General features: G+C 36.2%; 1 protein-coding gene across 1 annotated transcript; it reads left to right on the top strand.

The window, feature by feature from the left end:
• The first annotated feature begins 3,122 nt into the window (after positions 1-3,122).
• LOC120088478 (FMN-linked oxidoreductases superfamily protein) lies at positions 3,123-13,402 on the top strand. Its single transcript, XM_039045814.2, has 3 exons — positions 3,123-3,788; positions 3,922-4,028; positions 12,436-13,402. Exons 1-3 carry the CDS (start codon positions 3,354-3,356, stop codon positions 13,163-13,165), a joined length of 1,272 nt encoding a protein of 423 aa, XP_038901742.1. The 5' UTR covers positions 3,123-3,353; the 3' UTR covers positions 13,166-13,402.
• The last annotated feature ends 824 nt before the right edge of the window (positions 13,403-14,226 follow it).

Raw genomic sequence — 14,226 nt, forward strand, 5'->3', positions numbered from 1 at the left:
TCATATCAATTAAATAATAGCATTAATAAAAAATCAAATAGCTACACCTTTATTAATTGTGTTTGTTTGTTTTCAAGTCTACTCTGCAAGTTAGGTAAAATGGAAAAGCCATAAATACCTACACATAAGTCAACTTCTTACTATAAAATTCAATTGTTTATAACAATTACGAATCACAAATTCATGGTTAAGAATGAATTAACTGAAATTAATTAGATATCAATCAATCATAAAAGTTAACACACGAAACTAAAAAAAAAAGAAGCTAGAATTAAAGAAAATTTAAGTCTCAAAATGGATGTTGGGACAGTGAATTTCTTTTGCAAGGCACACGCTAGGAAGTAATATAAAATGGTACGTAGTTTACAAAGCTTCAACTTAACAAGTAAAGATGTTCTCAAAGTTTGTGATAGTCGATAATAACCAAGAAAAATAGGTTATTTGTTTTTTTTTTTTTTTTTTTTTTTTTTTTCCTTGAAAAAGAAAGCAATGCAATAATGAGTAAAAATAAAAAGAGCATAAAATAGTAAAGAAAGCGTGGTAATGAAAGAGATGAATAAAGAAAAAGACATTCAAAACTCCTTTCAGCCCTTAAGGAAGATTGCTCCCATAATCTGCAGGCTCAACTAGAATTAGATACAATCTAGCATGTTACAATTACGAATGAAGCTCATAAGACTATTTGTTCTAGTAAAAATCAAGAAGGATTCGTCCTTTTTATTTCAGTCTTGTTTTTCTTATTCACGTTTCTTCAACCATAACTTTTTGCCTTCAAAATTTGTCCTCTCTTTGCTTACTTTCTCTAGGTCAAAGACCGTTACTTTCTATTTATATTAGTCTCTCTTAGTGATTTTAGTGCTGATTAGGTCAAATCATCTGCGTATCATGAAACTAGTGAATCTCTACTATTGTAAACAAAAAAAAACCTGTCAGGTCATTAGTAGATTCTCAATTTCATGTGTGCAATATCCATGTGTATTTTATGTCATAATTGCTCGATCATTCTCCCAACGATATGACTCTTCAACGATTTGTTAATGTATTGCTCCTCATCAACCTGCTAACAAAATAAGTACAATCAGTATTACTTAAGTGTCAAATGTTCAAAGTTTATTTCTTTTTCTTAGAATACTTAAAGTTCATTTTTTTAAATGTCTGAATCAATCTAATTTAGTAAATGAGAGATTCTCAAAAGCATTCATTATATAACAAAGTTAATTATAGTATGTTAACATTAAAAAATCAACATTCTATCAACTAAGGTAAATTGTATCCTAGAAGACCACTAATAACTCTCTTTTGGAGAGTTATCAATAATTTATCTGAATCAAGCAAGATTGAGAATGTCAGATCAATTCATGAAGTGTTAGTCATCAGTCATACTTTAGAAGAAAGTTGTGGGTAAAAAAGAAAAACGAAGTTTCTTTTACACATACGTTCTTGATTTGAGTCTAAGGTTTCAAAGTCAAAGTTTCCCACTAGAATTTCAATAACCATCTCAACCATAGACGCCCTACAAAAGGAGCAACAAACAACAATTGAAAGGGGTGATTGTGAAAGAGACAAAACCTTAAGTGGTCATTTGTTTTTCTGGAATCAAGGTAGTTATAAGCTTCAAATGCCTGAAATTGTTGATGTCAAGAAATATAGATATCTGACATCTTCGTATGATTATGTTTGTCTTTTAGAAAATTTTGTAAGGATATTCAAAAATATCTAGATAGTCATGTTTGTTTTGTAGAACGTATTATTCTAGTAAGACCCTTATATTTTAAGATGATATATATATACTAAATTAGTAAATATAATTAAATTTATTCAATATTTTAGTGTGTTTAATAATTTAATATTTTATTGTTATGAATTCTATTTATATTATTTTAAATACCATTTTTTTTTGTAAAACAAGATAATTAATATTGTTTTGAATTTTTATAAAAAGGAATGACATTAAATATTAATTTCGATTTACATTTTGAAATACTTAAACTTATTTTGAAGGAAGACAATTATATGGTTTATAGTGTTTATTTTTGTGGATCATACTTATACATTACCAATTAATTAAATGAAAAACATAGACATAGTTAATTGTATATAAGAAAAATAAAGGGCAAAAAAGTAAAAATGATATGTCTTCAACACAGGAATCTCGAAAACCTATGTTTCAAAAGGGCATCCAAATTTCTTAAGATGCTCCTGTAAAGGCATCTTAAAATGTTTGGGTATCTCCAGCTCAAAACAACCTTTTTCTCTTATTTCACGATATTTTCATTAAGTAGTCTTAGCGATTGTTATTGATTTCATTTGTTTTGTAATTATGAGAACCTATCCATATAACTCAATAAAGTATAATTGAACATTCATGCAATTATTAACTAAAATTCTCTTGAGATTTGATATGTGAATGCCTAAAACGATGGAATAACTTAATTTTTGTGTTCATATATTTGCCCAATTACCTTAGAACTGTGGTGAGAGATGATGAGGCATAGAAAAACCATTATTATTATTATAATATGTGAGATAGGGGTGAAACCTCAAACTTCGAGGTTCTTAATATAAATTAATGTCAGTTGAGCCATACTCATATTGATAAATATTAATAATATTGATTAAACTTGAAAGTTGTTTTTTTAGACAAATTACAAAAACCATCCCTGAAGTAGGGCGATAGTTGCAATTATACCCTTGAACTTTCAATTTTAAAAATTGAATCCTCAAAATTATATGGTTGTTAAAATCGGGTCAAGCTAAACCTTCAAATTTACATAATTGTATAAATTGTAACATTTATATAAATTTAAGAGTTCAATTTTTATCATTTGTGGGTCTAAATTCTACAATTATGATAAACTTGAGGGTTCAGTTTCAACTTATGGAAGTTTAGGGGCTTAATATCTACAATTGAAAGTTTGGAGATGTAATTGCAACTACCACGGTAATATTTTTGCAATTTATCTTTTTTAAAAATATTATTAAAATTAAATTTTGAGATATTTTAAGAACAATGATTAGGTGTAACATTTAACTCTTATAATCCTCAATTATTAATTATATAAAAATAGATTTAAAAGATTTTTTTAAAAAAATAAAAATAAAATTATTTTAATACTTGAAATGCACAAAACACAGATGCATCTAACAACTACCCTAAGTTTTTTTTGTTTTCCATAATTTAGCGGCCCTGATCGAAAAACAAACTTTTGCGAGAGCCAAAATCTTGGGAGGGAAAGATATTTATGTGAAAAACCTAATCCATAAATCCCAAAACAGATTTCTTTTGCTGCGTAAAAATCCTCGACGGAGCCGGCGGCGGCGATGGGCTGCGTAGCCATCGTCATCGTTAGGTTATGAGATCCCCTTACAACTCTCACCTTCATTTCAAAACTATATTCTCTTTCCGTAGCTCTCTCATGGCTTCCTCTTTCACACAAACCCTTAAACCAGATTTACCTCAAGACCTAGATGACCGTCTCTGCTCCGATCCACAGAATCAGCAACAACAGGAATGCTCGTCTTTTACCAAATCCAATGACTCGACACTTCTCTTGGCTTCTCCGAGTGGATATTTGTGTGGCGAGTCGCGCATTGAGCGAGCCTGGGCTCATTGGAGGAAACTCGGTCGGCCGAAGTTGATTGTAGCTCCGATGGTTGATAATTCGGAGCTACCGTTTCGTTTGCTCTGCAGGAAATATGGTGCTGAGGCGGCGTATACACCTATGCTCCATTCACGGATTTTTACCGAGAACGAGAAGTATCGGAACATGGAATTTACCACTTGTCAGGTACATTGACAGTTTAAAGCCAATCTATTGCGTTAACAACTTGAATTTTCTGTTTCATCTGGTATTGCTGTCTGTGTCTGGCTGCTATAATATTGTCTGTATTATTGTTAAAGTCTGTTCTCCATTTATGTAGGAGGACCGTCCGTTGTTTGTTCAATTTTGTGCCAATGATCCCGATGTTTTGTTGGAAGCTGCTAGAAGAGTCGAGCCATATTGTGATTACGTCGACCTTAACCTTGGGTAATCCCTATTAATCTAATTTGTATTCGGTTGGTTAATTTGTATGGATGTTTGCAGTCCTTATGGCCTTGTATTCCAAATGCTGACTTCTTCTACTTCTCGTCAGTTGGTGGAGTAAGGATTTGTTCTTCAAAAGACATTTTTGTTTGTTAAGATTGTGGATTGTCCCCAAGTACTTTTTTGAATAAGTAACACATCTACAAAAAGAAAGGAGCCCCCCCAATAGGAGGATTTACAAAAAGCTTCTCCAATTAGAGAGGAGGAAAGAAAAGCTATAGTAATGAAAAAGAGGGGAGCATTTGCACCAAGTCACACGAACTAGCTATAGTCTCAAAAAATCCTTAAAAGATTCATCTATCATTGTTGCCAAATGGTCCAGCAAAGACCTCTCACAAAATATTCCCATACAAGCTTCTTTTCCTTTTTAAAAGGATGACCGCTCGAAGTTTAAGCAATGAAGATCTTTGGGTCCTTTGGAAGGGCCATGTGCCAAAAAAGGAACTCTATTGGCGATTCTAAAATTTCTTGCAAAATCACAAGAAGTGAAGAGATGATCTTGGGATTCTAAGCCATTTTACAAATAATTCATCATTGGGGAGATTAAATTCTAGTGAGGAAATCTTCTCTAAAGCTTGTCATTTGTGTTGATGGCCTTTTTTGATAGGTCCCAGGTGAAGAATTTGATTATTTATTTATTTATTTTGTGAAATGTTATTTCCAAATAAATCATATAGTTCAGCCATTTGATCCCCATCAAAGTCTGCATGAGGAGAAGTTCATTGCTAGCTTGATGGAGATCTTTTAGGAGGTAACTGATCGATAAGACACATTTTTTTCCATTTTCCAAATACCTTTGTCCGGTCTTTGGGATAAAGTGACATCCTTATGGATTTGCACGATGGTGGGTAACTCCTCAATATTAGATTCCTTCAAATACCTTCTAAGCTAAAGTTTCTTAATAAGCACAAACACACGGGTCAAGTTATAATATAGTTTAAATGGTCCAAAACATAGTATTGTCCTCAGAGGATCATGTGTTTGAATCTCCTAGCTATTATAAAAGTGTTTCAAGTTTTTCTAGTGATCCGACAATTATGATTTTGAGCTTAAACTAAAAACAAGAAAAGAGAAGAGCAAACAATTATGGAAAAATGCAAGCAAAAAGATATCCTAGGGTATCGATTTCAATAAAGGACGGTTGCATTTCGCCTATCAAGTTATGAATCAATTACTATCAATTACCTAGATCTTGAAGCCTTTTATCCCGGTCGTCCCTTTCAAGGTCAACCTTTTCTCCCACCAGTGTTGCCCCTAGCACCCCGCAGCGTCGCAGACAAATTGAACTTCAAAGCATCGTGTTGCTAGGTTTATTTGTACTCTTGGGTTTCTAGTGTTGAGCCTAGCATTGCACTACATTACAACGTTTGTTGGGCGGCTTTTCTTCATGTTTTCCTCCCTAATCATGCCTTAGGTCAACTTCCTAAGGCTCTTTTCTTCACATTTTCAGCTCAATTACTCCGTTTTGAGCCAAATTCTCAGTACCTACAGATTCAACAAAAAAAAAAAAAAAAAACTCAAGGACACAATTGCACAACCTATAGAATAAATTTTGTTCAAGTAAGGTCACACAAATTCAACAAATAAAATTATCACGAACACAATTAACCAACAAAACTAACCAAATTCTAAGCCTATGAAAACATTTTTTTGAGTGTTATTCAGTTTCATCAAACATTTTCCATATCCACATGTCAATAGTGGCCCTATCCTTGCATAGAGGGAGATAAAATATAAGAGGAAATCTTCTATTAAGATGTTCATGCCGAGCCCAACATCCTTCCTAAAAGATAAACTCAAAGTATCCCCAACAATATAGTTGCATTCTGTCATGGATTTGATTGGTTTCAGGGGGTGTAAATGTGAACAACCTTTTAGCAATTATAGTCTTTATAGTCTCTCTTCTCTTATTTCAAATTGGAGGTCTTGTTTTTGTTACACACCTATAAGTGGTTGGGAGTCCTTTAACTCCATTTATTTCACTTTTGTTTCTCTTCTAAAAAAAACCCACTGAAGAGCCTTAAATGATTAGAGTAGAATTGATCTAGGAATTGAAATTGGAAAACTTTCTAAAAGAAATTTATTTACGGCTTATTCTATTCTTGTACATTGCTCTCTATTGAAACAAAGAAAGGAAAAAGAATTCTTATTATTTTCACACCCAACAAATACCATAGACCCAACATATAAATAGACTAAGGAAAATCCTAATACAGAGAAAAGTAGAGAAATATAAAAAGGCTAAAATGCCCTTAGGGCAAATACAGTAGTTTTCAACACTCCCCCTCAAGTTGGGGTGTAAATATTAATAAGACCCAACTTGCTAACACAAGTATCAAAACTTTGCCTTAGCAACCCTTTAGTAACAAACCCTAATACAGAAAAAAGTAGAGAAATATAAAAAGGCTAAAATGTCCTTGGGGAAAATACACTAGTTTTCAATACTCCCCCTCAAGTTGGGGAGTAAATGTCGGTAAGACCCAACTTGCTAACACAAGTATCAAAGCTTTGCCTTAGTAACCCTTTAGTGAGGATGTCAGCAATTTGTTAACTTGAAGGAATGTAGGGAATAAACATATTACCACTGTCCAGTTTTTTTTAATGAAGTGTCTGTTGATTATCCCACACAAAAGTACAATACCCTGAAGTAACAAGATTATCCCACACAAAGTACAATACCCTGAAGTTGACTTTCTGCCTGTCACAGATCCTGCCCAATCAAAGTTAATATAAGCGTCAATGCATCTCCTGTCATATTTCTTGAACATTAGGACTTTTCCTGAAGTAAATTTCAAATACCTCAAAATTTGAGTAACAGCCTCCGTACCTTTCTCATAAAGCGCCGGCATAAATTGACTAACCATACTGACAGCATATGATATATCCAGCCTAGTATGAGATTAGTAAATCAATTTTCCTACTAGACATTGGTACCTCTCTTTGTTAACAGGAACTTCGTCGACAGAATCTCCTAGCTTAGTATCGACTTCAACAGGGGTATCAACGGGTTTACATCCAACCATCTTGTTTTCCTCAACAAATCAAAGGTGTATTTTCGTTGAGAAACATATATTCCTTCTCTCGATCTTACTACCTCCATTCCAAGAAAATATCTCAGACTCCCGAGATCTTTAATCTCAAATTCATCAGCCATTTTCTATTTTAGTTTGGTAATCTTAGCGGAATCATCTTTTGATAGAACGATATCATTAACATACACGATTAGAACAACCATTTTTTCCGATGCTGATTCAAGGTATGATTAGAGTGCTCTTGAATGAACCCTTGGGATAACAAAGGTGGTGAACTTGTCAAACCAAGCTCTCGGAGACTGTTTCAAATCATATAGGGCTTTTATGAGTTTACAAACCTAATGATTAAATTGAGCTTCAAACTCAGGAGGACTCATATAGACCTCTTCTTCTAATTCATCATTCAAGAATACATTCTTCACATCAAGTTGATGGAGGGGCCAATCTTGGTTAACGGCCACTGAGAAGAGGACCCAAATCGTGTTCAGTTTTGCCACTGGAGAGAGTTTTCGAGTAATTGATTCCATATGTCTGAGTAAACCCTTTAGCAACCAATCTGGCTTTGTATCTATCTAGAGTTCCATCAGACTTATACTTAATAGTAAACACCCATTTGCACCCAACAGTTTTATGCCCTTTAGGGAGAGTGGCAAGGTCCCACGTTTTATTTGTCTCAAGAGCTTTTCATCTCTTCCATAACTATAGCCTTCCATTCGGGAATTTCCATGGCCATATGCTCATTGGTGGGAATTGTTACAGTATCCACGTTCGTAGTGAAAGCTCTAAGCCCAGAAGACAAGTTACTGTAAGAAAGGAAACTATGCATGGAATACTTGGTACACGACCTAGTCCCTTTCCGTAGAGCAATAGGTATATCAAGGGTGACATCATAATCTCTTGTTTTACTAGACCTTTCATTAGTAAGAGAACGGTGGTCATCCTTGCTTACTTATGACAAGTCCTCATCCTCTTGAATTTTCCTTGATGATTCATTCCTATCTGCAACTTTGTCATTGTCTGGAACAATCTCATCAATTTCATCACTTCCAATCACATCTCCCTTAACACACTCATCAGTATTATCAGGAACAAAAGTACCTTGAACCTAAGTTGGTGCTGGCCCCGATTCATGGACAGTATCAGGTGGAACAATAGGAAGTGTCATTTCCTTTCTAAGATTCTTCCTATATTATGTTATCCAAGGCACTTGTTTAGTAGGAAAGACAATGTTATTTGTATCCAAGATGGACTCAGCAAGAAAGTCCATGGGACCAGAATGTGGACGAGTTAGTCTCTTCACTAGTATTCTTCCCTTGAAGATGACTAACGGGAAAAAAAGGGTTTATCCTCAAGGAATGTGACATCCTACTTCCTTGAGGATTGATGGAAACACTTATAGCCCTGCTGGTGAAGAGGATACCCGACAAAGGCACACTTCTGAGTGTAAGGAGCAAATTTAGTTTGGTGAGGATCATGACTATGGACAAAGGTAGTACAACCAAACACCCGAAGAGGGACATCAGGAATGAGATGCGTGGATAGGTAAGACTCTTTGAAACATTCAAGAGGTGTCTAGAATTTGAGAACACATGAGGACATCCGATTAATGAGATGGGTTGCAGTTAGAACATCTCCCCATAAATACGAGGAAAGAGATGTAGGGAGCATGAAGGATCAGGCAACTTCAATGAGGTGACGAATTTTCCGTTCAGCCACCCCATTTCGTTGAGGAGTGTAAGCACATGAGTTTTGATGGACAATACCTTTCGAAGTCAGGAACTCGCGAAGGGTGTTATTAACAAACTTTTGACTGTTGTCACTCCGAAGAATGGCAATCTTGGTGTTAAATTGCGTTTCTACTGTAGTATAAAATTGCTGGAAAACAGGCGCCACTTCTGGTTTGTCAGTGAGAAGAAACACCCATGTAGGACGGGTGTGATCATCAATAAAAGTTACAAACCAACGCTTGTCGGACAAAGTAGTGATGTTTGAAGGACCCCAAACATCACTATGGACCAGATGGAAAGGTTGGAAAGGTTTGTAAGGCTGAGAAGGGAAGGTAACCCGGGGCTGTTTTGCACGTATCCACACATCACAAGTATTAGAAGAAATATCCACATTATGAAATAAATGGGAAAATAAATATTTCATACAATGAAAGTTTGGGTGACCAAGACGAAAAGGTCATAACAAATGATCTTTTTTAGAAATTGATAATGAAGATAACAAACTAGTCCTAGAAAAATTCCTAGAGGCAGCATCATCAGAAAGAAAATAAAGGCCCCTTTCATGTCGAGCAGTGTCAATCGTCGTCCCCGAGCTCAAGTCCTGAAACAAAGCAGTATCTAGTGAGAAAACAACTTGACAGTTTAAATCCCTAGTTATTTTACTGATAAACAGCAAGTTGTAGGATACTTTTGGAACATGCAACACATTCTGTAAGATCAAACCCTAGAAAGGAGAGAGATGACCTTTCCCTACAACAAGAGCAAAGGACCCATCTGCAATCTGAATCCTCTCATTACCGACACTTGGAAAATATGAGAGAAATCGATCAGATGTGCCAGTCAAGTGATCTGTTGCTCTTGAATCTAGTATCCATTTTTTTTTCCTCTCAATAAGAAGACTAAAAGATTGAGGAGTACTTGACTAGACAATCGTACCGACCTCAACAGTACTTGTGTCATTCTGGTTGGTCACCGGAGACTGTGATACACCATCGGTAGATTTACGAGTGCTCGGCCAGACTTTGACTTGTCATTCGGAGGGCGATGTTTGTCGTTCGGGGGTCGACCATGTAGCTTCCAACACTGATCCTTAGTGTATCACGGTTTCTTGCAATGTTCACATATTGGAGGAGATTTACCATTCTGTTTTTCACTATCAGTTCTAGAAGATTTTACACCAAACGTAGTGGAGTCTACAGCAGTAACCACAAAACTGTTCATAGTACTGGATTTATCTTCCTCTAAACGGATCTCAGAACAAACCTCCATGAAAGACGGTATCGATCCTTGTCCCAATATTCGACTGCGATCAGTATCAAATTTGGAGTTCACTCCAGCCAGGAAGTCATAAACATGAGCAGTCCCAGACAATCTCTCGACATAAATCCATCTCTTGCTGCTATAAAGAATTTATTGAAATAAGAAGTAACGTCCACGTTCTCCTATTTATGCTCATGAACCTGTTTTCACAAGGTGTACAAATGTGATGCATTTTGCCTTTTAGAGTACAATTTCTGTACCGCATCCCAAATATCCCGAGCAGTCGCTTCAAGGGTTTCCCTATCTAAGGTTCCATATTGTTCACAAGTAGAGAGCGAAGCAAGGAATCTTCTCCCTTCCAAATGTGCTCTTGAGGGTCTCTTGGTAGAGGTCTAGGTATCTCACCAGTGAGATAACCAAACTTATGTCGCCTCTCGAGGGCCATTTTGATGGATTGGAACCAAGAAAAATAATTTTGGCCATTAAGCTTCTCCCCTATAATGAACCTTGTAAAATTTTTCATAGCGCCAGATAAAACATTTGTTGCAGGTAAATTAGGGAAAATAGTTACAAGATTTTCTGAAAACAGTGGTAGACTGGAAGAAAGGTTGGAGCTAACAGGATTTGACTGAAGATTTGTGTTGGTTCCAAGGGCAACAATTTGGTGTTGAAGACTAACCAATTGTTGTTGGACCCCAACCAGAGAAAGACCCATCAACCTTGAAGCGCCATGATTGGCCGACACATGTTGAGGAAGACTAAAGGCGGCTGTCGCAGGTGGTTGCTGTCCACCAAAGAGGGAAGAAGACGCTTCACCCAGATCGGCAGCTGAAGCATCAATTGACGGCTGGTATGATGCAGAACTTAGGGCGATTATCGGTTGGAGCGGCGTAGTGCCATGGTGGAGTGGCTGGAACTTGGGGTGGGTCGGCTGCAGCAGCGATGGAATTTGGCTCGATCGCGTCTCCTGTTCAAACAGCGTCTGTCGCTGCCCTAATACCACCGTGTCGGATTGAGATGAAGCTGGATCGGTTTCGGTTGGCAGTTGGACACCGTGCGACTGCCGCGTGTGCACCGGATTGATGTGGATCGACCGGAGATACTTATCAACAGCAGCCTGAATGACAACGACATTAACTGTTTTAGCAGTGGTTCCCTCATCAGCTACGTTTTCCTCTATTACAACTAGGGTTTCATCACCATGCTCTGATACAAGGAAAAAGAAGAATGCAAGGTTTACGTGGAAAACCCTAGACCAGGGAGAAATAACCACGATAGAATAATTCTTATTATTTTTCACACCCAATAAACACCACAGACCAAACATATAAATAGACTAAGGCAAACCCTAATACAAAGAAAAGAAAAGTGCTGTCGTGCAAGCGAAGTGCTATTGGCGGCAATAAATAGTTCACTGAGCGATGATTGATGAAGTCCCTACCTCTGAAAGCGGAAGGAAGGTAGTGCTCTCGATTGTTCTAGAGAAAAGGATCATGGCACCCAGAACCGTGACATCCAGCAGCAGCATCTCCTTGCTTGCATGAGAAATTGCTACAAAGAAAAGTAGAGAAATATAAAAAAGCTAAAATGCCCTCAGGGCAAATACAGCAGTTTTCAACACACTCCATTTCAGTTGCATCTAAACTACAAGGGGTAAAAGGAAAGCGAAAGAAAAAACTGCTGTCAGTTTGGTTTGATAACACATAACAGTTCAGGTTTTCAAATTAGAAAATCCAAAAATATTCACTTGGTCCTGAGTTTGGCAAAGCTGAACCGAATATACTCGAAGCGAATCAAATATATATTTATATGATACACACATATATATACAAGTTTGAATGGTTTGCAAAGCAACGGAAGTGGTGCAGCTGGTTAAAAATTTGCTTTCATATCCTTGCGGGCATGAATTTGATCATCCGACCTCCAGATTGAATCTTTTTAAATATATGGGTGCTTTTCCTTCTGTTCAGCCAAATTACACAGCTCACGGCCCATTTGCGGCTCACAGGCCCTAGGCCCAACGCACGCACCTTTGCCATTAACCAAATGGTGAACTGCTTTAAAACGCTAAACCAACAGTTCGGTCGGTTTGGTTATTATGTGTGATGATTCAGTTTGATTCTTAAATTTCTGAATATATTTAGCGGTTTGGTTTTGATTTGATGACAATCCAAACCAATTACGCCCCTAGTCTGAACTAACAAAAACAATCAAGGATAATCTGAGTTCACGTGCTTTCAAATGTGTTGCATTCCAAATATGTTGATTGTGTCCATATTTTTCACTTCAGATTTCTGAACTTCAATTGAGTGGTCTAGTAATTCCATGCAGGTGTCCTCAACGTATTGCTAGGCGAGGAAATTATGGGGCATTTTTAATGGATAACTTACCTCTTGTTAAAGCAATAGTAGAGAAACTGGCTTCCAATCTTCAAGTTCCTGTATCATGCAAAATCCGAATCTTCTCAAATCTTCAGGATACAATTAATTATGCAAGAATGTTAGAGGATGCCGGTTGCTCTCTTTTAGCTGTCCATGGCCGGACAAGAGATGAAAAAGATGGTAAGAAATTCCGAGCTAATTGGAGTGCCATAAGTGCTGTTAAAAACGCTGTACGAGTTCCGGTTCTTGCCAACGGGAATATAAGGCACATGGAAGATGTTTACAACTGTTTGCAAGAAACTGGGGTCGAGGGTGTGCTTTCAGCAGAAACCCTTCTGGAGAATCCTGCACTTTTCGCTGGGTTTCGAACTGCTGAATGGATAAAGGGCCATGAAGAAAATACCCGGGACGGTAACCTGGATCAAGCTGATCTTCTTGTGGACTACTTGAAATTTTGTGAAAAATACCCAGTCCCATGGAGAATGATCCGTTCGCACGTACACAAGTTATTGGGAGATTGGTTCAAGATTCATCCACACATTAGAGAAGACTTCAATGCACAATCCAAGCTCACCTTTGAATTTCTTTACAATATGGTGGAGCGGCTGAGAGAGTTGCAGGTAAAAATTCCTCTTTATATCAAGGATTCTCATGCATCTGCAATTGCATCCAATGCTTGATTGCTTCCACAGATTATTGATCGATAGGCTTATTGATTGGTCTTAACGTAAAGATTCTTTGCGAAAATTAGATTCATTCTGTTGTTGTATCACTAATATTCACATAAAATTGTCTTTCTTCAAATCAGCTTGGGCACAGAGAAGAAAGAAAAGATTTTGTATTTATTATTGTCGCGAATTATACCCTTAATTGATTTGACTAGGGAAGAGATAATAGAGTCAACATTATCTTGTTTACCGTCTCTTAGAAACGTTTTCTTTCTTTTCTTCTTTTTTATTAAAAAAAAAAATTAAAAAAAATCAATTGTTAATAGTGATTTGAGGTGAGATTCGTGAAAATGGAACTCTTCAACATGTCTCATTTTGGTAGAGGCTCCCTCGCCTAATTCAATATTCAATAAATGTGAAGTGGAGATTTAACTATTGACCTTTAAAATAGTAATTGATATTTTATTCATGGAGTTGTGTTCGGATTGACAGCTATGATGTATAAAGACAATTGATTTCAGTCAAATTTGAACTTTTGTTTCACATTAATCATTGTATGATTAAACACTATTAAGTCCAATAATCTTATGAATGCAAAAAGTAAACATTGTACATTACTCAAGTCGATTCTTATGAATCTCAATATTAGGAAATCAACAGGATTGTCTCATGTCTTCAAAGTAGTAGTTTGCTCAAACTAAGCAAATAATGCTTGAACTTCGGGAGAGCGAGTGTGCACATATATGATCAAACTTTTCACAAACGCTCAATCATATAGTTTAGAATAGTTTTTAACTTAAGTTCAAGCATTAAAGTTTTATTGATTGGCACTTTATTAATGTTAAATTTTTGGACATTTTTCTGAATCAAAACAAAAATCAATCGAAATTGAAATGCTTTTCCTTCTTTACAAGGAATTATTTAAAATTGGAATTGGTAACCTATTGGACATGATATAACTACTAGAATACCTTTGAATTTTATAAAAATTTGGTAACCCAAATTCTCTAATGCGTTTCTCTTTTTGTGTATGTAATTGAAACAAATCAATTCAACTACTACAAATCTTATTT

This window comes from Benincasa hispida, chromosome 10 (genome assembly GCF_027475165.1).
Source record: "Benincasa hispida cultivar pf3 chromosome 10, pf3_genome.v1.1, whole genome shotgun sequence".
In the NCBI taxonomy this organism is placed as follows: domain Eukaryota; kingdom Viridiplantae; phylum Streptophyta; class Magnoliopsida; order Cucurbitales; family Cucurbitaceae; genus Benincasa; species Benincasa hispida.

What these genes read in the sequence shown, in the direction of transcription:
- LOC120088478 (XM_039045814.2), top strand. Translation starts at nt 3,354, where the DNA reads ATGAGATCCCCTTACAACTCTCACCTTCATTTCAAAACTATATTCTCT. An exon ending in TGGAATTTACCACTTGTCAG is followed by an intron (nt 3,789 to 3,921) that starts GTACATTGACAG and finishes CCATTTATGTAG; the next exon opens with GAGGACCGTCCGTTGTTTGT. An exon ending in TACGTCGACCTTAACCTTGG is followed by an intron (nt 4,029 to 12,435) that starts GTAATCCCTATT and finishes AATTCCATGCAG; the next exon opens with GTGTCCTCAACGTATTGCTA.